Source organism: Elephas maximus, chromosome 5 (assembly GCF_024166365.1).
Source record: "Elephas maximus indicus isolate mEleMax1 chromosome 5, mEleMax1 primary haplotype, whole genome shotgun sequence".
Classification (NCBI taxonomy): domain Eukaryota; kingdom Metazoa; phylum Chordata; class Mammalia; order Proboscidea; family Elephantidae; genus Elephas; species Elephas maximus.
Genome location: NC_064823.1, coordinates 41,665,109 through 41,690,957, shown reverse-complemented (window position 1 = coordinate 41,690,957; position 25,849 = coordinate 41,665,109). Strand labels below are relative to the sequence as shown.

The 25,849-nt window shown below is 37.2% G+C and overlaps 1 protein-coding gene across 4 annotated transcripts in view; it reads left to right on the top strand.

The window, feature by feature from the left end:
- Window positions 1–25,849, top strand: part of SEC24B (SEC24 homolog B, COPII coat complex component) — a 112,243-nt gene that overhangs the window by 40,711 nt on the left and 45,683 nt on the right. For 2 of the 4 annotated variants that reach the window (XM_049885518.1, XM_049885517.1), the window contains exons 4-5: window positions 9,163–9,267; window positions 24,274–24,354. In XM_049885518.1, coding sequence (XP_049741475.1) covers window positions 9,163–9,267; window positions 24,274–24,354 — 186 coding nt within the window. The remainder of the gene's footprint in view (window positions 1–9,162; window positions 9,268–24,273; window positions 24,355–25,849) is intronic. The other 2 variants (XM_049885520.1, XM_049885519.1) reach the window with 1 other exon arrangement.

The window sequence follows — 25,849 nt, the reverse complement described above, 5'->3', positions numbered from 1 at the left end:
ATACATAGTTTTTCGTATATCTGCATAGTCTTTATGGTCATTTCATAGCAAATAACCCATTGTGTTGATGTATTATAATTTACTAATCTATGATGGGGCATTCATTTTCTTTTTTCAAAGGTAATTACTGTTTGTTTTACAATAAAACAACCAAGATCTCCTTAGTTATTGAATCTCTGTGTCCTATTTGGTGATTTCTCTGGTTGTCATTATTATTAAAGGAAAGTAGTCTTTGACCCAGTTTTGGGGATGAGAAAGGATGAAAGTGAAATTGTAACTTACACTCTTGTAGCATTGACAAACTGTACCCTTGTTTAATATTCACCATGTATCAAATAAATGACAGGTAACAAAGATACATTGTTTTGACTCTTTTCCCCATACTGCCTTTTCTTTTGTCAGTGTTCTTCATCTTGCTAGAATCTCAAAGCTATTGATGTTTGAGGTTAATATACTGTATCTTTCATTTGACCTGTTTTCAGGAGTCTCTAGTTTGTATTTCTAGAGCAATCTTTAGTAATATTTTAGGGACCATTTTCTCTTTGTAGTGACAGCTCCTAGCTTTTGGTATGAAGAATTCTCTCTCTTATATGCTCGATCTCTGAAAAAAAGAAAAAAGCATCGTAAATTCTTAGGCTGGTCTCACTGTTTCTGTTAACTGTTTTATATGGTCAACAGAGGCCTTTCTGTTAATTGGATCGGTTTTTATATTAAGTTTCCTTATTTAGTTTTATAGGAAAATCAGCTGGACGCCAAGGAGTGTCTAGTGATCCCGACAAGTTAGTAAGTAGACTGGGAATAGCATTTGGTTCTTGAAAGCGTTTGCCTTCAAAATGAAGGGCTGGTAGGAAAGTTTTGCTTGTCAGGAGTAGAAAAAAAACTTAAGAATGGGTTGAAACCTTAACTAAATGAATGATGTCTTTTCACGTCTTTTACATCCATAACTGCCTTCCACTCTTATTTATTGTCTTGCTTCTTTTGACCCTTTACTTTGCTGCTCCTAATTTCTTTCTTCCTATTACATTTTCTTTGTGACCATCTTACTTAGATAACATCCTACCATGCACCTCTAAAGATCACTTCCTAAAATTTTTTCATTAAAACACAATTATATTTCTTCTTGTTTCTTGTGATAAAATAGATTTTGAAAAGAAGGAGCTACCTTTATTGAGTACTTACAGTGTGCCAGACAGTTGATATTTATTTTCTCATTTAATCTCCATATCAATCCTATAAGGTAGGTATCATCACTGTTTTACAAATGAGAAGATTGAGATTCACAGAGACTAAGTAACTTGCCCAAGATTACTAGTTAAGAAGTAGCAGAGTGAAAGATTTTTAACTGAAACCTCTCTGTTGTTATCTGTCTAGAAAGTGAAGTTGAATTTTTTTTTTGTTGGCTTTTGACAAACTTTCAATTTAGCTAAGATGAAATCCTTGCATAAATAACAGAAAAGGTAATGCTGAAGACATTTCAATTGTTGTTTTTATTTTTCCTTAAATGGGAGATTGACTTCTTTGGATAAATCTGGAGTAACCCGTTACTCATTGCCGTTGAGTTGATTTCATCAAACAATTGCATTTATGTAATTTTCAGCATATTATGTATGTTGATGTTTTAAAGCAAAGATGTTATATTACTCTGGAATGTATCCAGTGAAATGATACCTACCCTCATCCTTTTAAAAAATACACAGATAAGCCCTTCTTTTAACATTTGGGAACTTTACATTTTCCTTTTTTCTTCTTGAAGCCATATCCTCCCACCCAGAATATAATAATATATTCTTAAATTAAAAGTGCTTTTTTCACTCAGTCATACTTATCTACTATAATAATATTATATAAATCAAAATTTTAAAAGTTGTTCTGTTTACCATGACCTTGTCTCTAAGCATTAATATTTTTTTTCCTTCTGGATTAAGTTATCATTACAGTTATTATTAGTATATAGTTGGTCAAAACACTATATATATATATCATGGATTTTGATATTATTGATATGGAAAGTACATTTTTATTGGAAATGTGTCTCAGTGAGCTAAATGGGCTCTCCTGCTCACCACCAGTCCTTGTGTGTCTCAGTTGAATATGATACATTGTTAGACTGAGGTAGGAATTAAATCAATTTTACTTCTAGTTTTCATTTTTATACGTACAATCGCTGAGAAACTTTGTTCATATAAAGTAGATGAGAATGGTGTTGGAAGGATTTTACTAAAGCAATATTGTTCTGGTTTTTCTGAGTTATATGTCAGAAGTTTTTGTTGTTGTTCATTAAATTTTATTTTCCAGTTTTTCATGTTTTCCAGATTCTAGATTGTTGGTAGCTTTATTATTACTTTTGTGTAAACAACAACCAACAACTCATTGCTGTCGAGTTGATGCCAACTCATAATGACCGTGTAGGACATAGTAGAACTGCCCCATAGGGTTTCCAAGGAGCCCCTGGTGGATTTGAACTGCTGACCTTTTGGTTAGCACTGTAGCTCTTAACCAGTGTGCCACCAGGGTTTCCTACTTTCATATAGCAGTTTACAGTTTAGAGATACCTTTAACATTTATTATCTCCCTTGATCATTACATGAGGCAGATGTATCATGTCTCATCTTCATTTTATAGATGAAGAAATTGAGGCTTGGAGATATTAGGTGTCTTACACAGAGACATATAAACTTGTTGGAAGGGGTACCATGACCCAGTATAGACCTTCTGCCTCCAAACCCAGTGTTCATTTTACTACATGAGAAGTTATTAAAAAATAATTGTTACTTTCGTTACACAGTTGCCAGTAAAATAGTTTATCACATCCTTTAAATGTATTTTAATTAAAAACTTCAAGCTGGGTTTTAAGTCATTTATGTTAGAGATTCTGTAGCCATATAACCCAGTTGGCAAAGGGCATCTTCATTTTCAAGCCAGTGAGCCAAATTTTACTCTTTGTCAGAAAGTCTGATTTAATTTTTCAGTTAAAGGAAATGTGTTCCTTGGAGTTTGAAGGGATATTGTAAACTCCACAGAGGAATAAATTATAGCATATATTTCATAAGCTGAATTACCCAAAGCTGTCAAATGTCAGAGATTTAATATAATTAATTTATCCTTTTTATAGTAGATTATAAAAACTAGCCAGTGTATCAATATGCTGTTTCTCGTTACTTAATTTTTAAATAAAGCAGTGTTATGTGTACCTAATATTAGGTAATATCACACACTTCTTGAAGTGAGGATTATCTTGAAAAACATTATATTCCTGCAGTAAATATGTGCATTTCATGTATTCAACTCTGGTATTTGGCTTTTTAAAATTTATTTATGGTTATAAAATATATATATATGTCACAACATTTTCCAATTAAACGTTTCTCACGTGTACAATTTAGTGACACCAATTACATTAATCATGTTGTATAACCCCTTTGGATTTTTTTGATATTTAAATAAAAATCAGTAATAAAAATTAGAACTAGCTCTATTAATTTCATCAGACATCACGATAAAATTTTTCTGAAATTTTAGATGAAATAGTTTCTTGTCTGCAGTTGCAGATTCTTTATCCTGTCCTGTTATACAAGATGTTCAGCCTCCCAAGCCCAGCCCAGCAGTATCCTGTTTTGTCAGGAAAAATATAAAAAGGAAAATATATGCTACTAAGTACTAATAGGTCTAGCTGCTAGCAAATATTTTTTTAATAGAAGGTAGAAAGTATTTATCTTATAAAATATAGAATTGACTATAATTATTTCATGATACAAAATATTTGTAAAATACCTTATTGAACATCTCTCACTGAATCTGAAAGAAATCATGTGGAATTAATTTTATCATTTTGTGATTCTACGAGTGTATCTTGAAAAAATTTGATGGTCCTAGAACACATTTCACTTGTTTTTAAAAGAATTAGCATTATTAAGTATACTGCTCAGGCTAGCAGAAGATTCTTTTTTCCTAACTAATGACCCACCCTAGGGATAGTATTAAGAATAGCTGAAAATAATTGTTTTTTAATTTAATATGCACAAACATGTTTTTAGAGTTCAGTAGCAATAATAGCTCTTAATTATATAGTGTTTACCATATATTAGGCACCATTCTGAGCATTTGAAATGTGTTAACTCATTTAATCCTCACAATAGCCACGTGGAATAGTTATTGTCTCCATTTTACAGATGATATAAATGAAAAACAGATTAGTAACTTCCCTAAGGCCACTCAGCTAGTGAGTGGTAGAACCTACAGTTGAACCCAGAGTGTCCCCACTTTTATCTGCTATGTCATACTGTTTCCCAATTCAGTATTTCTTACTGTTTTTTGCCTTGTTCTCATGAGACTCTTTCAAAAGCAGTTCTTTGGCAGTCATGTGGGGGACCACATTAAAAGCAGAATTATTAATTATTACTCCTTCTACCCTTTTTTTTCAATATTTCTGAATTAAGAATATTCTGATGAGAACCAATCCTGTTTCTAACAACATGTTTCACCCTTAACTGAAATATATATAGCAAGAAATACAGATTTAGGATGCCTTGGTTAATCACATGGAGCCCTGGTGGCACAGTGGTTAAGAGCTTGGCTACTGACCAAAAGGTCAGCAGTTCGAATCTACCAGCCGCCCCTTGGAAACCCTATGGAGCAATTCTACTCTGTTTTGTAGGGTTGCTATGAGTCGGAATTGACTTGACAGCAATGGGGTTTTTTTTTTTTTTGATTAATCATATAAGGAAGCAGGAAGCTTTCCCTTTGGTGCCTGAGAGATTTTTGTACCTCAGGACAATATGTCATAGTAAGCGTTAGAATAAGTTAGAGACATTCTGTTTCCTTAGTAAAGTGAGAGAAAGGGTGTTGTTAACACAGGCATTTCCTGAGGTGAATAAGTTTTAGGAAAGCGAGTACTCATGCAAATTGAAGATCTGGAAATTGGTTCCATTAAAACCATTCTTGTGTGGGAACCCTTGGAAAGTCTTCTAGTACGTGTACCTAATTTGAAGACCAACTTAGGAAAGATAACAGTTGCTCAAGAATCTGAACGCTTGAATTGAAAAAAGCTAATCACAGGGATTTGTTCTCTTAAGATAGTTTTATTTATTCCCAGTGTAGTTGTATCTAGGGAACAGTGAAGATACTGTTTATTAAGCAGTTCCAAGGATATGGTCTCCTGGCAAGTTTTGCCTGAAGGTAGTTTAAACAGAATGTTCTTTTATAAATGTCGGGGCCGTGTTAATAACAGAGTTCTTCATCATGTCACATTCTGTCTATGACGTGTTTCTTGTCTCTTGGTTTACTAGATTAATACCTCGGAAGCCTTGGTTAAGACAAAATAAGTTAGGATATAGCATCCCCTCTTCATTTGGTGTTGATGGTGGGAAGTACTCTTTGTACATTTCTAGTGGATTTCAGGCTGAGCTCTGGGAGAGGACGGATATTCTACCACCTCATACACGTGACCTTGCAGTTCTGGCTCTTACGGAGGGTCTGAACAGAGGTGCTTCAAGAAGCTCTCGTAACCGTTCGTGTATGCTAGAGTAGATTACTTAGCTATCGGCACCTTTCAGGCCGTAATTCCCCGTTTCTTGCATTCCATGTGTACCTACACAGTCCAGGTTAGGACGCTTAAATATGCATTGTTATTTTGGAGCTCATACCCATTGCTTTGTGGATTAACTAAAATGTCGTATTCTTGTGTCATTAATATTCCCAGACTTTTAACAAGTTTACTTTAACAAGCAAAGTTAGGCTTGTTATTCGAAGCATATTAAGAGTCACTGGTTAGGGCTTCAATTTTGATACTTTCATTTCCAGTTATTCTCAAAAAGGATTGCACCTTTTTCAGGAAGAGAAAACTTCAGTGTTTTGTGGACATTCTGTTAATATAGTACATTGCAGTGATACTGCACTAAATAACAATAATGTTACTCTGTTTCGTCTTAGTCATAGGTTTGTTCTAGTTGCTCTACAATTTTTTTTTTTTTTATCATTGTATAGCCATCTCATTTGCTTCCACTTAAACATTGGCTGTTTTTCCAATAATAAGTAAAATAAATCAGTTTTGAGTCAGTAAATCTGGAGAGAAAGAGGAAAATATTTATTTTATCTTACATGTAGGTTCGTCCTGGACTTTAGCCCCTTTGATTAGTTACAGAGTCAACAACTTGTATACTCATTCAGTTATGAAAAGAATGAATTCTCTTCTTATTTTATGCTGTTTATTGGCCTCTGAAAGTACTTCATTTTTTTAAATTGTGCTTTTGGTGAAAGTTTACAAATCAAGTCAGTCTCATACAAAAATTTATGTACACCTTGCTGTGTACTCCTAGTTGCTCTCCCCCTAATGAGACAGCACACTCCTTTTCTCCACTCTGTATTCCCCGTCTCCATTCAGCCAGCTTCTGTCCCCCTCGGCCTTCTCAAATCTCTTCCAGACAGGAGCTGCCCACATAGTCTCGTGTGTCTACTTGAGCCAAGAAGGTCAATCCTCACCAGTATCATTTTCTGTCTTATAGTCCAGTCCAATCCCTGTCTGAAGAGTTGGCTTTGGGAATGGTTCCAGTCTTAGGCTAACAGAAGGTCTGGGGACCATGACCTCTGGAGTCCTTCTAGTCTCAATCAGACCATTAAGTCTGGTCTTTTTATAAGAATTTGAGGTTTGCATCCCACTGTTCTCCTACTCCATCAGGGATTCTCTGTTGTGTTCCCTGTCAGGGCAATCATTGGTTGTAGCTGGGCACCAGCCACCTAGTTTTTCCAGTCTCAGGTGGTGTAGTCTCTGATTTTTTGTGGCCCTTTCTATCTCATAATTACCTTGTGTCTTTGGTGTTCTTCATTCTTCTTCGCTCCAGGTAGGTTGAGACCAATTATTACATCTTAGATGGCCACTTGCTAGCTTTTAAGACCCCAGATGCCACTAAATAAAGTGGGATACAGAATGTTTTTTTAATATGTTTTGTTATGCCAGTTGACCTAGATGTCCTCTGAAACCATGGTCCCCAACCCCCCCCCCCCCACACACACACTCTGGCCTTCAAAGCGTTTGGTTGTATTCAGGAAACTTCTTTGCTTTTGGATTAGTCCACTTGTGCTGACCTCTCCTGTATTGTGTGTTGTCTTTCCCTTCACCTAAAATAGTTGCTATCTACTATCTAATTAGTAAATACCCCCTCCCTCCCTCCCTTCCCACCCTCGTAACCATCAAAGAATGTTTTCTTCTCTGGTTAAACTATTTCTTGAGTTCTTTTAACAGTGGTCTCCTACAATAATTGTCCTTTTGCAGCTGACAAATTTCACTCAGCGTAATGCCTTCCAGGTTCTTCCATATTATGAAATGTTTCACAGATTCATCTTTATCGATGTGTAGTATTCCATTGTGTGAATATACCATAATTTATTTATCCATTCATCCGTTGATGGGCACCTTGGTTGCTTCCATCTTTTTGCTATTATAAACAGTGCTGCAGTGAACACGGGTGTGCATGTATCTGTTTGTGTAAAGGCTCTTATTTCTCTAGGATATATTCTAAGGAGTGGGATTGGTGGATCGTATGGTAGTTCTATTTCTAGCTTTTTAAGGAAGCGCCAAATTGATTTCCAAAGTGGTCGTACCATTTTCCAATCCCACCGGCAGTGTATGAATGTTCCAGTCTTTCTACAACCTCTCCAACATTTATTATTTTGTGTTTTTTGGATTAGTGCCAGCCTTGTTGGGGCGATGAAAGTACTTGATTTTTAATATGTCCTTAATGGAAGAAAAATTTCTTGTCTATAAAACCTTTTTACTCTTAACCTATGTTTAACCATAGATTTCTTCATATATTTAACCTAAGGTCTAATTTTAGCGAAATTTTCATTTTAACTAGGCTTTTATTAGAGGAACATGCCACTCTAAATTTGGTCTTTCAAGATATCGGGTTTGTGTCCTGTGTTGCCTAAATGTACTTTACCTTGATATTTACTTTCTCAGATGAATTTGTGATGACAGCTATTTTATCTATATAGAATGTGTTTCATCAAACTAGCAGATTTTTCTATAACATCTTTAGTCATAGTAGGAAGACCAAAGCTTCATTCATCTACACTTTAACTTTTGCTCTCTTCTAAGCTCAAATTTTATACTTCTACAGCCTTTTTCTTATTATAGGCCTATAGGGATGAGTTACACTTAGCCATGCTAGTCAAAAAGATGACCTGAAAAAACAATGAAGAGAACATCAGATGACTTACATGCTTTTTGTGAGGCAGGGCTTCCTTGTCCTTCCACTATTATGAAATATTCATGAAAATCTCCACTGTGTTTTTTTTCTTTCTTTTTTGAAGTATTTTCATTTTTTTATTACGATTGATTTTCTTAAAAACCTTGTGGGTGTTCTTTTTTTTAAAATCCTGATTTTACTATATTAATAATAAAAAATATTCATTCAACTTTTTTGTTTTTACGGGATATGTACAGTTACCAGTTATTGTACCTTTTCCGTAGAATCTGCCCACTGTTGGTGTATCTCATGCAGAGGGCCACTGTTGGTGTATCTCATGCAGAGGCAACAGCTACAGCTGAGATGATTGTTCATCTCAAGAAATTTCACTTTTCTGTGTTTGTCATATTTGTAAGGTTATAGTTAACAAGCCTTTTTTTTTTTGAGCATCTACTAGGAGCAGAGTACTATGCTGAATACAGTTCTTTTCTTTAACTGTCATTCTTTTTCCGTTATGGGAACTGAGTTACCCTCAAGGTGCCATTAGCGGAAGGAAGGTACCAGTTATCTGTTTGTGCGTTGTATGCCGTACAAATTAAGTTCAGTAGAAATGATCATTGCCCATGAAGAATGCACAATCCCGAAGGAAGTATATCACGAGGTCAGAGAAGGTAAATGTTTAGAGAGTGCAGTAAAGCGTTCAGAGAATATTGTTGTGGTTTCCTAAATTTTATCAGTGTAATACTTGGTACTTTTTTCACACTTAAGCCAGTTAATTCATATTAAAGCTGCTTATACTAAACTGCTTCGCAGATAATTTCTAACAGTTGCAGTTTTGATAATAGACTTGCTAGTATTAATATGCATGCTGGATGTTCTTTGGAATGTCGGAGTTCTCTCTCACTTTTAATGCAATGTCAAAATTTTATTTGTCTTTCCCGTTGGTTTGACTCTTGTGTTTGTGCTTTCCACTTTACAGGCGTGCAGTGTGGTGAATATGTTAATAATCAAGCTAGCTCGGCACCAACTCCCTTGTCATCAGCTTCCGATGATGAGGAAGAGGAGGATGAGGATGAGGAAGCAGGTCTGCTTTAGCTTTACACCAGCTATTGATCTTTCCTACTCAAGTTTTCGTTTTTATTTCCACAGTCTTAGCGTTAAAAAAAAAAAAGTGTTTCTGCAGATTTAGCCCAATAAAGTTACTCGGGTTGGGATATAGAAGGTTGGGAACTTGAAGTGTTTGTTTGTTTTCCTTTTTTGGACATCTTTGCCATTTCATAAATAACAGAATGCTTCCTTCGCGACGGTGGAGTGCTTTCTTTCAGAAATGTATTTCCTCCTATGTCACATGCAAAAGAATGAGTCCCGACTTAAAGCTTTTGGCTGATGACTGTCTTTTTAGGAATATTATTTTATCTTCTGCTTTGCATGCTATGTTTGTCTAATCAAAACCAGCCACATGGATTTTATAATGGTGATAGAGGAATAGGGCAGTGTTTCTATGAGGTCCTTTTTTGCTCCTCTTATCATATTAGAAGGCCCAGAATTTGCAGTTATTTTCTTGCTGCATGAAATAGTAGCGCACATCTTGCTAGCTGAAGAACTTGTACAGATGGTTATATGTTCCAACCTGTTTAATACCTTTTTCTCCCTTGGATAGGTGGTAAGCAGTTGGGTTCCTGCATTAATTGTAATGGTTTAAGGCTGAACCAATAAGTGATGATCTTTCAAGTTACTATATCTGACTATGATTCTCGCTCTGTTATTTTTCTCATAGAGTGGAAGGATTTTCTCTACAAACCATGAAGCCAACTACCTCTGCACCTTTTTATATGCAAGCCCTTATGTATTATTTGAGGGGGTTGGAGCCAGAGGAATGCCAGTTGGGGTGTAATTTTTCTTACTATAAATATTTAAATACCCATCTATCTTTCTGAAGTTTTTTGGTAACTTTTTATTTTAATATAATAAACTTAAGAAAAGTTGTAAGAAGTGAGTAAAAGAGATTATTATACACGCTTTACTCAGGTAAACCATTTTTGATCTGTAATTCTCATAATACCTGTATCTGTATAAAATTTTTCTTCCTACTCCATTTGAAAATCAGTGGGAGACATCATGAACCTTTACTTCTAAAAACCTCAGTGTGTATTTCCTAAGAAAAAGGACAATACCTTCTATAACCACAGTACAGTTATCAGAACGTTTAACACTGATGCCGTAATATCTGATACACAATCCGTAAGTAAATTGCAGCAGTTGTGTCAGTAAGACCCTTCATAGCCATTTTCATGGTTCGGGATCTTATTCAGGATCATATGTTGCATTTAGTTTTCATGTCTATTTTTTTTTAAAAAATGACAATAAACCTGTTTCCATCAAGTCATTTCCTACTCAGAGTGACCCTATAGGACAGAGTAGAACTGCCCTATAGGGTTTCTAAGGAGTGGCTGGTGGATTCGAACTGTGAGTCTTTTGGTTAGCAGCCAAGCTGTTAACCACTACACCACCAGGGCTCCATCATGTTTGTTTAGACTCCTTTAATCTGGCGGAGTTTCCTAGCCTTTTTTTGTCTTTCATGACCTGTTCAGAGTATAGGCCAGTTAATTTGTAGATTGCACCTCAATTTGGGCATATCTTATGTCTCCTCTTGATGAAATTCAGATTATGCATTTTTGACAGGATTACCACCTTAGGGTCGCTGTGAGTCGGAATCGACTTTCATGGCAGTGGGTTTTGTTTTGTTTTGTTTTACCAGCACTGAAGTAAGGTGTTCTTAGTGCATCCTATCTAAGACACACGATGTCAGTTTGCTCCAGAATTGATGCTGTTGACTTTGATCACTTAGTTAAGGTGGTGTCTGCCAGATTTCTCTGCTGTAAAGTTACTATTTTTCCCCTTTGAAATTAATAAGTAATTTATGGGGATATTCTTTGAGACTGTTAATATCCTGTTCTTTATCAGACTTTCACCCATTAATTTTAGCATTCATTGATGATTTTTCTAACTGTACCATTCCTTCTGTATTTATGAATTGGCACTTATTGTAAAGAAGAGCTTTCCCTTCTCCTTCGGTTTCTTTAGATCCATGTTGACTCAATGTATCTGTAGTAAGAGGGATGTAATTCATTACTATCATTAATTATTTTGATGTCAGCTTGTCCTAGACATGGCCAGTGGCAGAATGACTCCAGTGTCTCCATGAGCCTTTGAGCACTTACTTTAAGTACTTTAAGACCACAATTAGATGCCTAGCTCACTTTGTACTTACCGTGCTGCAACCCAGGGAGCCCTGGTTCCTGTAGTGGAGAAGGATATTTTAGAAACCAAGATCAGATTGCACATGTGTGCTCATTACTACTGGTAGGTCATTGCTCTCAGGCCTTCAGTGATTTTCTAAAATGCATATATTAATCAGATCCTGGACACATATCCCTTTTCTATCACATAGGCTTCATTTTGCCGATTTAAAAAATGTGTAATACATTTTGTATAATGTTATTTTTTCACCCTAAATTACCACATTTTTTGTTCTGCTTAAAATTAAAAACAATTGTTGAAAATTCCATTTGCTAAGATTGAAAAAAAAAATTGGGAGATTAAAAGTTTTATCATTTATGGCTTTTCTTCTCTCTTCTTATCTACTTACCCTTAGTTAACTAGTTTAGCTATTTTTTTCCTTGAATGTATTACAGATTGTTTAACACATATTATTTAGATTTTCATAAACCCTACCTTTTTTGTATGTGTGCTTTAAGTGAAAGTTTATAGTTCAAGTTAGTTTCTCATGCATAAATTTATAAACACATTGTTAATGTGACCCTAGTTGCTGTCCTGTAATGTGACAGCACACTCTTCCTTTCCATCCCTCATTTCCTGTGTCCATTCAGCCAGCTCTTGCCCTTTCTGCCTTCTCGTCTCGCCTCCGGACAGGAGCTACCCATTTAGTCTCATGTATCTACTTGAGCTAAGAAGCACTCTCTTCATGAGTATCATTTTATGTCCTATAGTCTAGTCTAATCATTGTCTGAAGAGTTGGCTTCAGGAATGGATTCAGTTCTGGGCTAACAGAGAGTCCAGGGGCCATGTCTTCCGGGGTCCCTCCAGTCTCAGTCAGACCGTTAAGTCTGGTCTTTTTACTAATATTTGAGTTCTGTACCCTGCTTTTCTTTTGCTCCATCAGGGACCCTCTACTGTGTTCCCTGTCAGGGCAGTCATTGGTGGTAGCCAGGCACCATCTAGTTCTTCTGGTCTCAGGCTGATGTAGTCTCTGATTTTATGTGGCCCTTTCTGTCTCCTGGGCTAATATTTTTCTTGTGTCTTTGGTGTTCTTCACTCTCCTTTTTTTTTTCTCTGTCTCCTGGGCTAATATTTTCCTTGTGTCTTTGGTGTTCTTCATTTTCCTTTGCTTCAGGTGGGCTGGGACCAATTGATGTATCTTAGATTGCTGCTTGCTAGCTTTTAAGACCCCAGATGCCACTCACCAAAGTGGAATGCAGCGCATTTTCTTAATAAGGTTTGTTTTGCCAGCTAACGTAGATGACCCATGAAACTGTGGTCCCCAGACCCCTGCACCTGCTACTTAGTCCCTCGAAGTGTTTGGTTGTATTCAGGAAACTTCTCAGCTTCTGGTTTACTCTAGTTGTGCTGACTTGCCCTGTGTTGTGTGTTGTCATTCCCTTCACCTAAGATAAATCTTATCTACTATCTGGTTAGTTGAATACCCCTTTCCCTCCCTCCCCACCCTCAATACCCCTTTCCCTCCCTCCCCACCCTTGTAACCATCAAAGAGTGTTTTCTTCTGTGTTTAAACCATTTCATGAGTTTCTGTAATAGAGGTCTCAGACAATATTTGTCCTTTTGCGACTGATTAATTTCACTCAGCATAATGCCTTCCAGGTTCATCCATGTTATGAGATGTTTCACAGAGTCATCATTGTTGTTTATTGTATCTAACATTTTTTAATGAAATGTGCAAAGACCTAGAGTTAGAAAACCAAAACGGAAGTACACACTCCATATTTCTCAAGCTGAAAAACTCAAGAAAAAAATTAAGTCTCGGGTTGCAATATTGAAGGGTTCTACAGGCAAAATACTGGACAGTGCAGGAAGCATTAAAAAGAATGGAAGGAATACGCAGAGTCACTGTACCACAAATAATTGGCCTGCATTCAACCATTTCAAGAGGCAGCATATGATCAAGAACTGATGGTATTGAAAGAAGTCCAAGCTGCACTGAAGGCATTGGCAAAAAACAAGGCTCCAGGAATTGACAGAATACCAATTGAGATGCTTCAGCAAATGGATTCAGCACTGTAGGTACTCACTCATTTATGCCAAGAAATTTGGAAGACAGCTACCTGGCCAGTCGACTGGAAGAGATCCATATTTATTTATTTTTGAACATTTTATTGTGGTTTGGGTGAAGTTTACAGAGCATATTAGTTTCTCTTTCAACAACTTATACACTTTTTGTTTCATGCAATCCCTTCAGTGTGACAGCACTCTACCCACTTCTTCCCTGAGTTCACCTTTTCCATTTGCTTATCTTTCCTGCCCCTTCCTGCATTCTGAACTTTGTCTTTGAACAAATGTTGCCCTTTCGGTTTTGTGTGATTGCTTGTTCTGAGTAGCATGTTCCTCATAGGTGTTATTGTTCACTTTGTAGGCCTGTCTGTTGTTTGGCTGAAAGGTGATCTCTGGGAGTGGGTTAAGAGATCCATAGTTGTGCCCATTCCAAAGAAGGGTGATCCAACAAAATGCGGAAATTATCAAACAGTATCATTAATAACAGGAAGGATGTGCAGCAGGGTTGTATTCTTTCACCAGACTTATTCAATCTGTATGCTGTCATAGAAACTATACATTTAACCATACATAGTTTCATATGGTAAAATTATCTGAATAGAAACATTTGACCGATAAAATTGTTGGGTTTTTTTTGTTCATTAAAAGGTCTAATGGTTATTTTACACTTCAGCACTCTTTCTAAATGTTTAACTGAGTATATTGTACAATGAAACTGTGTGTGGTTAAATGTATGCTGAGCAAATAATACGACAAGCTGGGCTATATGAAGAAGAACGGAGCATCAGGATTAGAGGAAGATGCATTAACAACCTGCATTATGCAGATGACACAACTTTGCTTGCTGAAAGTGTGGAGGACTTGAAACACTTACTGATGAAGATCAAAGACCACCGCCTTCAGTATGGATTGCACCTTAACATACAGAAAACAAAAATCCTCACAACTGGAGCGATAAGCAACACCATGATAAGCAGAGAAAAGATTGAAGTTGTCAAAGATTTCATTTTACTTGAATCCACAGTCAACACCCATGGAAGCAGCAGTCAAGAAATCAAAGGATGTAGTGCATTGGGCAACATCATGATAAACGGAGAAGAGATTGAAGTTGTCAAGAATTTCCTTTTACTTGGATCCACAATCAACAGCCATGGAAGCAGCAGTCAGGAAATCAAAAGATGCATTGCATTGAGTAAATCTGCTGCAAAGGAACTCTTTAAAGTGTTGAAGAGCAAAGATGTCACATTGAAGACTAAGGTGCGCCTGACCCAAGCCATGGTATTTTCAGTCGCGTTATATGCATGTAAAAGCTGGACAATAAGGAAGACTGGCGAAGAATTGACACCTTTGAATTGTGGTGTTGGCGAGGAATATTGAATATACCATGGACTGCCAAAAGAACGAACAAATCTGTCTTGGAGGAAATACAACCAGAACGCTCCTTGGAAGCAAGGATGGTGAGACTGCGTTTTACATACTTTGGATATGTTGTCACGGGGATCAGTCCCTGAAGAAGGACATCATGCTTGGCAGAGTACAGGGTCAGTGGAAAAGAGGAAGACCCTCAGTGAGGTGGATTGACACAGTGGCTGCAGCAGTGAGCTCAAGCATAGCAACCATTGTGAGGATGGCTCAGGACCAGGCAGTGTTTCGTGCTGTTTGCACGGGGTCGCTGTGAGTCGGAACCGACTCTACGGCACCTAACAACAACAACAGAAAGCTATAAGTATACCCTAGGTAGCTTCCTTTGCTATATCTAATAATTTTCTATATTGCATTTATTTCACTTACAAGGTTTGGAACCCCTTCCCCCAGTGCTAAATTACTCCTGTTCTTTCAGGATTCTCTTTTTAGGGCTGTTGGGTTGGGGTTTTTGTTTGTTTTACATTATAGTACTGTTTGCAGATAGCGAGAGGGGAAAGAGAAAAACATTTCTTGAGTCTCTAGCTAGGTGATCTGTATGTTAACCTGTTTAATCTTAACAGTAACCCTGGGGAGTGGGTGTTGTTATAAAACCTGTTTTTGTAACTAGTAAGAGGCCCAGAGATATCAGGTGTCTTGCCCATCCTACCTGAACTGGTCTGTCGTGGAGATGGTGTTTGACTTGCGCTTTTTCCACGTTTTATCCAAGTTACCAGGAAGTAAAATCTCAATTTTTTTGTGGTTAATTTCAAGTTGAGAAATGCTAGTAAGTACGCTGGACTTTGTTGACTGGTGTTGCGTGTCTTTTAGAGAGAGAACAGCTTGAGCCTTCTTCTAAAGTCCTAAATGTATCCTGATACTCTTTCCAACTGGAAGGATTCTGAGCTTTTCTTTTAATCTGTCCTCCTCCTTGCTTCCTCAGATTTCAGCTCCGCCTCTCTTACCTCCTCTCCCTTTTCTTTTCTCAAGCTGTGCTGTGGAGCCAGAAAAAGAATAAGGGAAAATTATTCCCCAAGGTACTATATTAACACTCATCCTCATTTGATCTCGGAATATTTATTATCACTAAATGTAGTGTGATGTGACTCAAAACCAAACCCACTGCCACTGAGTCGATTCTGACTCATAGCGATTCTATAGAACAGAATAGAACTGCCCTGTAGAGTTTCCAAGGAGTGCCTGGTGGATTCGAACTGCTGACGTTTTGGTTAGCAGCCGTAGCACTTAACCACTACGCCACCACGGTTTCTGTGATGTCCCCGAGACAAACGGCAGTTGTTTAAGGTTTCAGAGCAGGGTCAAGTACAAAAGTTATTCATTTAACTGAAGCAATATTTTGCTTTTTTTCATGGATCCACAGATCACTACAGTGGCATAGTTTCTGACCTCTAAATACTCATATAAGATAGGGGAGTCAGTTACTGTATATAATTACAATACAACTTGACAAGTATAGTAATTCAAAGTTGAGAAAGTGTTCCTACCTAGAAGAGGAAATGATTTTCCATGGGCATATGGGAAAGGTTTTGAAGAGGACTTGAAATTTGAGCAATGAATAGGAATTTACCATGTGGACAAAGGAAATTTAGGCTAAAAGACCAACACGTGCAATGCATAAACACAACAAAAAAATGGCATATTGAATGAAGAGTAAGAAGTTTGGTATGACTGTGTTACAAGGGAAAAGAGGGAGGACAGTATAGGTATAGGTGAGAGATACAGGTTGAGAGGACAAGTTGAAGTAAATTGTGGAGTTCCTTGAGTGACAACTGGAAGGTGTTTAGACTTTATTTTCTAGGATGATGAGGGAATTAGTGGAGGTGTTTTTAAGCATGTTCAAAATTTTGACATGTAAGTTTCATAATACTGTTTTTTTAATTCCATTGTGATTTGTATTGGTAGTGATGGCATGACCTAATTAGAATTCATTAATCTGAACAGTAAGATTTAGCAAAGTTTGAGTCTGTTTTGTTTAGTAATTTGTCTGAGTTTATAATTTCTGTCATTGCTTTGATATTTTAAACAAGTCCAATACAGATTTGCATTTATTCTTTTGTTGTGAAAGTAAATTTTAAAATAAACTAGCAAGTTTCAAATTATAATAGAATAACTATTTCTATAGAATACTTTATAGTTTGTAGTTATAACATTATTATTAACATGGGCAATATTTTAAATATTAACATTTGATTTGACATGAAAGAAGCTAAGTAGCATAATCAAGTAGTGGTATGTTGTCTAAAATAATTTGATATATGTTAGTAATCTTTTATCATTGTTTTTTTTTTTTTTTTTAATTCTTTCCTGATAATTACTTTCAAAAATTCTTTCTTGGTCAGAAAGAGTGCTGTTTTTATAACAACTTTTTTCAGATGTGTTTTTTAATTGGGATATTATTCACATAAGTTGCACAAACAGCACTATTATGTAATTTCAGAACATTTTCATCACCCCAAAATAGAAACCCTGTGCTTTTTAGTAGTCATTTCCCATGCACACCTCATCACCCCCAAACAGCTGTAAACCCGTTTGCCGTCAATCCAATTCCAACTCATAGTGACTATGTAGGTCACAGTAGAACTGCCTCACAGGACTTCCAAGGCTGTAATCTTTACTAAGCAGATCACTACATCTTTCTCCCACGGAGTGGCTGGTAGGTTCAAACCGCCAACCTTTTGGTTAGCAGCCAAGAGCTTAGGCGCTGCACCCCCAGGGCTCCTCCAAACAGCTCTAGGGAAGCACTAATCTACTTTCTATCTACATAGGTGTACCTATTCTGGACATGTCATATAAGTAGAATCAAAATACACGTAGGGTAGTTTGTGACTGGCTTCTTTCCGTTAGCATAATATTTTCAAGGTTCATTCATGTCATAGTATGTATGAGTTCTTTTCTTTTTATTGACTAATTATATCCTGTTGTATAAATATAAAGAGCCCTGGTGGTGCAGTGGCTATGCTCTTGGCTGCTAACTGAAAGACTGGTGTTTGGAACCCACCAGCTGCGCCACAGGAGAAAGATGTGACAGTCCGCTTCCATAAAGATTACAGCCTTGGAAACCCTACGCAGCAGTTCTTCTCTGTCCTTTAGGGTTGCTGTGAGTTGGCATCCACTTGGCAGCAGTGGGTTTGGGATTGGGTGGTATGAATATATACATTTTATTCACTCCCTCTTTAGTTAGTTGGGGATTTGGGTTTGCTTCCACTTGGAGGCTATTATGAATAATGCTGCTGTGAACATTCATGTATAAGTTCTTGTGTGGGTGTCCGTTTTCATTTCTCTTGAATATATACCCAGAACTGGAATTGCTGAGTCATATGATAACTCTATGCTTAACCTTTTGAGCAACTCCCAAACTGTTCCCAAAATGGCTTCACAATTTTACAATCCCTTAAAGGTGCTGATTTCTCCACATCCTTGCCAACACTTTCTACTATCTTTTTCATGATAAGTATCTAAGTGGGTATACAGTGGTATCTCATTGTGGTTTTGATTTCCATTTCTCTAATAACTAGTGACATTGATCATCTTTTCATGTGCTTATTGGCCATTTGTTTGTCTTCTTTGGAGAAATGTCTGTTCAAATCCTTTGTCCATTGTTATTTGGCTATTTGTCTTTTTACTATTGAGTTATAAGCATTCTTTATGTATTCTGGATATTAGACCCTTAACACATACATAATTTGAAGATATTTCTCCCATTGTGTGGGTTGTCATCACTTGCTTGATGGTATAATTTGCAGCACAAGAGTTTTTAATTTAATGAAGTCCAGTTTATTTATTTTCTTTTGTTGCTTGTGCTTTTGGTGTCATATCTAAGAATCCATTGCCTAACCCCAAGGTCATGAAGATTTACTCTGGTGCTTTTTCTTAAGAGTTTTATAATTTAAGCTCTTAAATTTAGGTCCAACCACGTGTCTGTCAGTTGGTCCTACTGTGGGGGCTTGTGTGTAGCTGTGATGCTGGAAGCTATGCCACTGGTATTCAGATACCAGCAGGGTCACCCATGGAGGACAGGTTTCAGCTGAGCTTCCAGACTGAGACAGTCTAGGAAGAAGGACCCGGCAGGCTACTTCTGAAAACAATTAGCCAGTGAAAACCTTATAAATAGCAGCAGAACATTGTCTGATATAGTGCTGGAAGATGAGCCCCCCAGGTTGGAAGGCACTCAAAAGACGACTGGGGAAGAGCTGCCTTCTCAAAGTAGAGTGGACCTTAATGACCTGGATGGAGTAAAGCTTTCGGGACCTTCATCTGCTGATGTGGCATGACTCAAAATGAGAACAGCTGCAAACATTCATTAACAATCAGAACGTGGAATGTACGAAGTATGAATCTAGGAAAATTGGAAATCTTCAAAAATGAAATGGAATGCATAAACACCGATATCTAGGCATTAGTGAGCTGAAATGGACTGGTGTTGGCCATTTTGAATCAGACAATCATACAGTCTACTATGCTGGGAATGACAACTCGAAGAGGAATGATGTTGCTAGTCATCATCAAAAAGAAAGTATCAAGATCTATCCTGAAGAACAATGCTGTCAGTGATAGGGTAATATCATACGCCTCCAAGGAAGACCAGTTAATACGACTGTTATTCAAATTTACGCACCAACCACTAGGGCCAAAGATGAAGAAATAGAAGATTTTTATCAGCTGCTACAGTCTGAAATTGATCGAACATGCAGTTAAGATGCATTGATAATTACTGGAGCTTGGAATGCGAAAGTTGGAGACAAAGAAAAAGGATCGGTAGTTGGAAAATAATGGCCTTGGTGATAGAAACAATGCCGGAGATCGGATGATAGAATTTTGCAAGACCAACAACTTCTTCATTGCAAATACCTTCTTCCACCAACATATACGGTGACTATACACATGGACCTCGCCAGATGGAACACACGGAAATCAAATTGACTACATCTGTGGAAAGAGACGATGGAAAAGCTCAATATCATCAGTCAGAACAAGGCCAGGGGCCGACTGTGGAACTGACCATCAATTGCTCATATTCAAGTTCAAGCTGAAATTGAAGAAAATCAGAGCAGGTCCACGAGAGCCAAAATATGACCTTCAGTATATCCCACCTGAATTTAGAGACCACCTGAAGAATAGATTTGATGCACTGAACAGTAATGACCGCAGACCAGGCGAGTTGCGGAATGACATCAAGGACATCATCCACGAAGAAAGCAAGAGGTCACTGAAAAGACAGGAAAGAAAGAAAGAAAAGACCATGGTGGATGTCAGAGGAGACTCTGAAACTTGCTCTTGAGCATCGAGCAGCTAACGCAAAAGGAAGAATTCATGAAGTATAAGAACTGAACAGAAGATTTCAAAGGGCGTCTCGAGAAGACAAAGTATTATAATGACATGTGCAAAGAGCTGGAGATGGAAAACCAAAAGGGAAGAATATGCTCGGCATTTCTCAAGCTGAAAGAACTGAAGAAAAAATTCAAGCCTCGAGTTGCAGTAGCGAAGCATTCCATGGGGAAAATATTAAACGACACAGGCACCATCAAAAGAAGATGGAAGGAATACACAGAGTCATTATACCAAAAAGAATTAGTCGATATTCAACCATTTCAAGAGGTGGCATGTGATCAGGAACCGATAATACTGAAGGAAGAAGTCCAAGCTGCTCTGAAGGCATTGGCGAAAACAAGGCTCCAGGAATTGATGGAATATCAATTGAGATGTTTCAACAAACAGATGCAATGCTGGAGGTGCTCACTCTTCTGTGCCAAGAAATACGGAAGACAGCTTCCTGGCCAACTGACTGGGAGAGATCTATATTTATACCCATTCCCAAGAAAGGTGATCCAACCAAATGTGGAAATTATAGAATAATATCATTAATATCACACGCAAGCAAAATTTTGCTGAAGATCATTCAAAAACAGCTGCAGCAGCATATCGACAGAGAACTGCCAGAAATTCAGGCTCGTTTCAGAGGAAGATATGGAACCGGGGATATCATTGCCGATGTCAGATGGATCCTGGCTGAAAGCAGAGAATACCAGAATGTTGCCTTTGACTATGCAAAGGCATCCGACTGTGTGGATCATAACAAACTGTGGATAACACTGCGAAGAGTGGGCATTACAGAACACTTACTTGTGCTCATGAGGAACCTTTACATAGATCAAGAGGCAGTTGTTCAGACAGAGCAGGGGGATACTGATTGGTTTAAAGTCAAGAAAGGTGTGCGTCAGGGTTGTATTCTTTCACCATACCTATTTATGCTGAACGAATAATACGAGAAGCTGGACTATATGAAGAAGAAAGGGGCATCAGGATTGGAGGAAGACTCATTAACAACCTGCATTGTGCAGATGACACAGCCTTGCTTGCTGAAAGTGAAGAGGACTTGAAGCACTTACTAATGAAGATCAAAGACCACAGCCTTCAGTATGGATTACACCTCAATATACAGAAAACAAAAATCCTCACAACTGGACCAGTGAGCAACATCATGATAAACGGAGAAAAGATTGAAGTTGTCAAGGATTTCATTTTACTTGGATCCATAATCTACAGCCATGGAAGCAGCCGTCAAGAAATCAAAAGACGCATTGCATTGGGCATATCTGCTGCAAAGGACCTCTTTAAAAGTGTTGAAGAGCAAAGATGTCACCTTGAACACTAAGGTGCGCCTGACCCAAGCCATGGTATTTTCAGTTGCATCATATGCATATGAAATTGGACAGTGGATAAGGAAGACCGAAGAAGAGGTGACGCCTTTGAATTGTGGTGTTGGTGAATAATATTGAATATACCATGGACTGCCAAAAGAATGAACAAATCTGTCTTGGAAGAAGTGCAGCCAGAATGCTCCTTAGAGGCAAGGATGGCGAGACTGCGTCTTACATAGTTTGGACATGTTGTCAGGAGGGATCAGTCCCTGGAGAAGGACATCATGCTTGGCAGAGTACAGGGTCAGCAGAAAAAAGAGGAAGACTCTCAACGAGGCGGATTGACACAGTGGCTGCAACAATGAGCTCAAGCATAACGATTGTAAGGATGGCTCAGGACTGGGCAGTGTTGCGTTCTGTTGTGCATAGGGTTACTATGAGTCGGAACCGACTCAATGGCACTTAACAACAACAAGTTTAGGTCTGTGATTTATTTCAAGTTCATTTTTTGTATTAAAGTATAAGAAAGGAGTCCAAATTCATTCTTTTGCATGTGGATATATAGTTATTCTAGCACCAATTTGTTGAAAAGAATACTCTTTCCCCACTGAAATGTCTTGAAAATTTTTTATTGAGGTGAAATCCATATAGAATTTACCACTTTAAAGTGTAGTACATTCACAGTGTTACAGAATTACCACTTTTATCTAGTTCTAAAACATTTTCATCACCCCAAGAGAAAACTCACATCTGTTTCCCCTACCCCCATCCTCTGATAACCACCAATCTGCTTTCTGTCTGTATGGATTACCAGTTCTGGATATTTCGTGTAAATGAAATCGTATGATATGTGACCTTTGTGTCTGGCTTCTAACTTAGCTTAATGTTTTCAAGGTTCATTCAAACTGTAGCATGTATCAGCACTTCTTCATTCCTTTTCATAGCTGAATAATCTTCCATTGTATGGTTATAAAATATTTTGTTCATCTGATCATTTGTTTATAGACATTTGGGTTTTGGTGTATTGTTTTTAACACTCTTACTCCCAAGGCTTTTGCCCTTTTGTATCAACATTCTGCTCTAGTTACAAATTCACAAATACAAGAAACAAAAAGGAAGAGCCATTGTTTCCTTTTCCTAATTCAGTGTAATAGCGTGTATATGTAACAAGTTCTCTAGCTGTCACAAAGAAGGGACTTAGTAAATATTACAGTCCTGCATCTACTGTTTATTTTACTGCTCTTTTACTGTGTAAGTTGCTTCATATCTGCTCTCTCATTTAAACCTCACAAAAGCCCTAACAGCACACATGAGGCCGTTTTTCTGCTCTGGTGTTTGTAGTATATAATATCGATGATGATAACTCACCCAAAGTTATACAGCAAGTAACTGGCAGAGTTTGATAGAACTCCCGTCTTTTGTCTCCAAATTATGTTCTTTGCTGATAATAAAATGTTCCTGTGCAGATAACTTTATCTGTTATGCCCTGAAGGAGACATGATGGTGCAGTAGTTAAGCACTTGGCTGCTAATAGAAAGTCTGGCAATTTGAGCCCACGAGCACTCTTGCGGGAGAAAGATGCGGCAATCCCATAAAGATATATAGCCTGAAAAACCCTATGGGGCAGTTATACTCTGTCCTATAGGGTCGCTCACTGTAAGTTGAAATGCACTGAATGGCAAGGGGTATTATGCCCTGAGTCAATATACCTCATCCTCATTGAAATCTGAGATTATTCAGTGAAAGATAATTATGCACACTTATTCTTTTTTTATATCATAGCTGAACATTAATCTAAAATATAGTTTAAATGCCAGTTGTAATATTGGTGTTAAAAACTACTTATAACCCCTGTATCACGGAATTTTGTTGTATTGTGAAAGAGACCAAGACCTCTATAAGAAGCAAAGGACCATGTGCATTTTCTCTTTTATTCATCCGTATATACGCCAGCATATATACATATGATAATTGTAGGCTCTCCGTAAAATATTTGTTAAGTGACTGAATGAATGTATGAAATATATTGTATGTTCTACTATCCATGTAACCTATTGCTAAATTGCCACATAAATTGTCACTAAAAATCTTTTAAATGAATACATATAATAAAAATTTTTGTAGTCGAACACTTAACATTTATTGGAATGCTTTTTATTTGTATTACCTTATTTAATATGACAGGTAATATTTAACCTCCGTTGTACAATGAATAAACCGAGGCACCGAAAAGCCTAGTTACGTGCTAAGCATCGACCCGTACCTCTTTACTGGAACGTTTCATAACAGCTGTATTGTGTTCTAAAAGTCATTCAAATAGAATAATTTAAAGTAGTCTAATACTGAGAAAATGCCTTTAAAGCTTGAGATTTGGTAGATGCAGTCATGAATTGTGGGTTAGTAACATTTCAGTCATTCTGAAATTCATATTTGTATTTTACTACTTTAATAGTTTGATATGTATTCTCTAAGACGTCTTCTTATATGTTTGACTGAACTTTGTTCCACTTACCAGCTTCATATTTGTTCCACTTTCATCCTCTATTTCGATTAACAGAATCCATGTGTGATTTTTAAAATGTCTTTAAACATCAGTCATTTTATTTTTTTAGTCAAGTCAGGAATTTTCCTAGTTCAACAAAACATCTTTTTCAAATTTGCCAAAGGCTGTTCCAAGGTATATTGTCATTTAAACTTAGTAGATATTTTGGTTTTCCTTTTAGGTGTTGACAGCTCTTCTACCACAAGCAGTGCTTCTCCAATGCCCAACAGTTATGATGCCCTAGAAGGAGGCAGCTATCCAGGTAGTTTGATGTTTTGTGTTTGCTTGATGTTCATTTTAGAAGTTATTAACCATCAATTGCTTTCAAACATGAAAATTTATTATATATAATTAACAGACTATATTTTCCTGGCATCTTTTTTATTTACTTACGAAGTGATTTAATAGTGTTGTCATGGATTGAATTGTGTCCCCCCAGAAATATGTACCAACTTGGTTAGGCCATGACTCCCAGTGTTGTGTGGTTGTCCTCCATTTTGTGATTGTAATTTTATGTTGAGAGGATTAGGGTGGGATTGTAACAACACCTTCACTAAGGTCACCTCCCTGATCCAAGGTAAAGGGAGTTTCCCTGGGGTGTGGCCTGCACCACCTTTTATCTCTCAAGAGATAAAAGGAAAGGGAAGCAAGCAGAGAGTTGGGCACCTCATACCACCAAGAAAGCAGCACCAAGAGCAGAGCACGTCCTTTGAACCCAGGGTCCCTGCGCCTGAGAAGCTCCTCGACCAGGGGAGGGCTTCCTCCAGAGCCGACAGAGAGAGAAAGCTGTCCCCTGGAACTGACACCCTGAATTTGAACTTGTAGCCTACTAGACTTTGAGAGAATAAATTTCACTTTGTTAAAGCCATCTACTTGTGGTGTTTCTGTTACAGCAGCACTAGATGACTAAGACAAGTGTTAAGTGATACGTAACTCCTGCGAATTTTGTTCCTGGGAGACCTAAGAAAATTTCTTGCTTTTTTTATAATGCTCTTTGTCTTTTTCCTCTTTTAAGAGACTTTAAATAGTGAGTAATTTTCTTCTTCTCTCCCTAAAATTCCTAAAAACGAATTTTAGGGTTTTTTAAGATTTAAAAAAAAAAAAAGACTATTCTTTCATTAAATAGATTTGATTTGGCTTTTACAACATACCAGACATTGCTGTACAAGCTAGAACACTGTTCTAGACATTATCTTTTATACTGTAGTCACAGCTTTGCCTCTGCCAAATAATGCAAACGTCTGGTGGAAGATTGTGGAAACAGGCTGTTCTTTCCATGGACTTTTTTTTTTTTTTCTTTTTTCTTTTTTTTAATAGAAGACAGAATCAGCTAAAAGGCAAGTTAGAGAAAAGGGTAGTTGAAATCTTTTTTATTGCTTTGTTTTTTTTTCTTCTTTTTGGGCCCCATTCCTGCTGAGAAAATAAAAGAAAAAAAAAAACTGTCTCAGCTACGTATATACTTAAAGTTTATCTTTAGAAATACCAACTGAAGTATTTGTCAGTGAATTATGAAATACAGAGTTTGCTTGTAAATACTCCTGTGAAAACAAGCGGGGTGGGAATAACATGTATATATGTAGTATATATGTAGCTAAGACAGTTCAGCAAAATACTAAAAATAACACTGAAGCTGAGTGATGGGTGTGTGCACATTCATTATTCTATGTGTGTGTTTGAAAATGTTTGTTATAAAAAGTTAAAATAAAAAAGGAAATCCCAAAGATTATATGGCTCACTCAGGAGTCAAGTGTGTATAG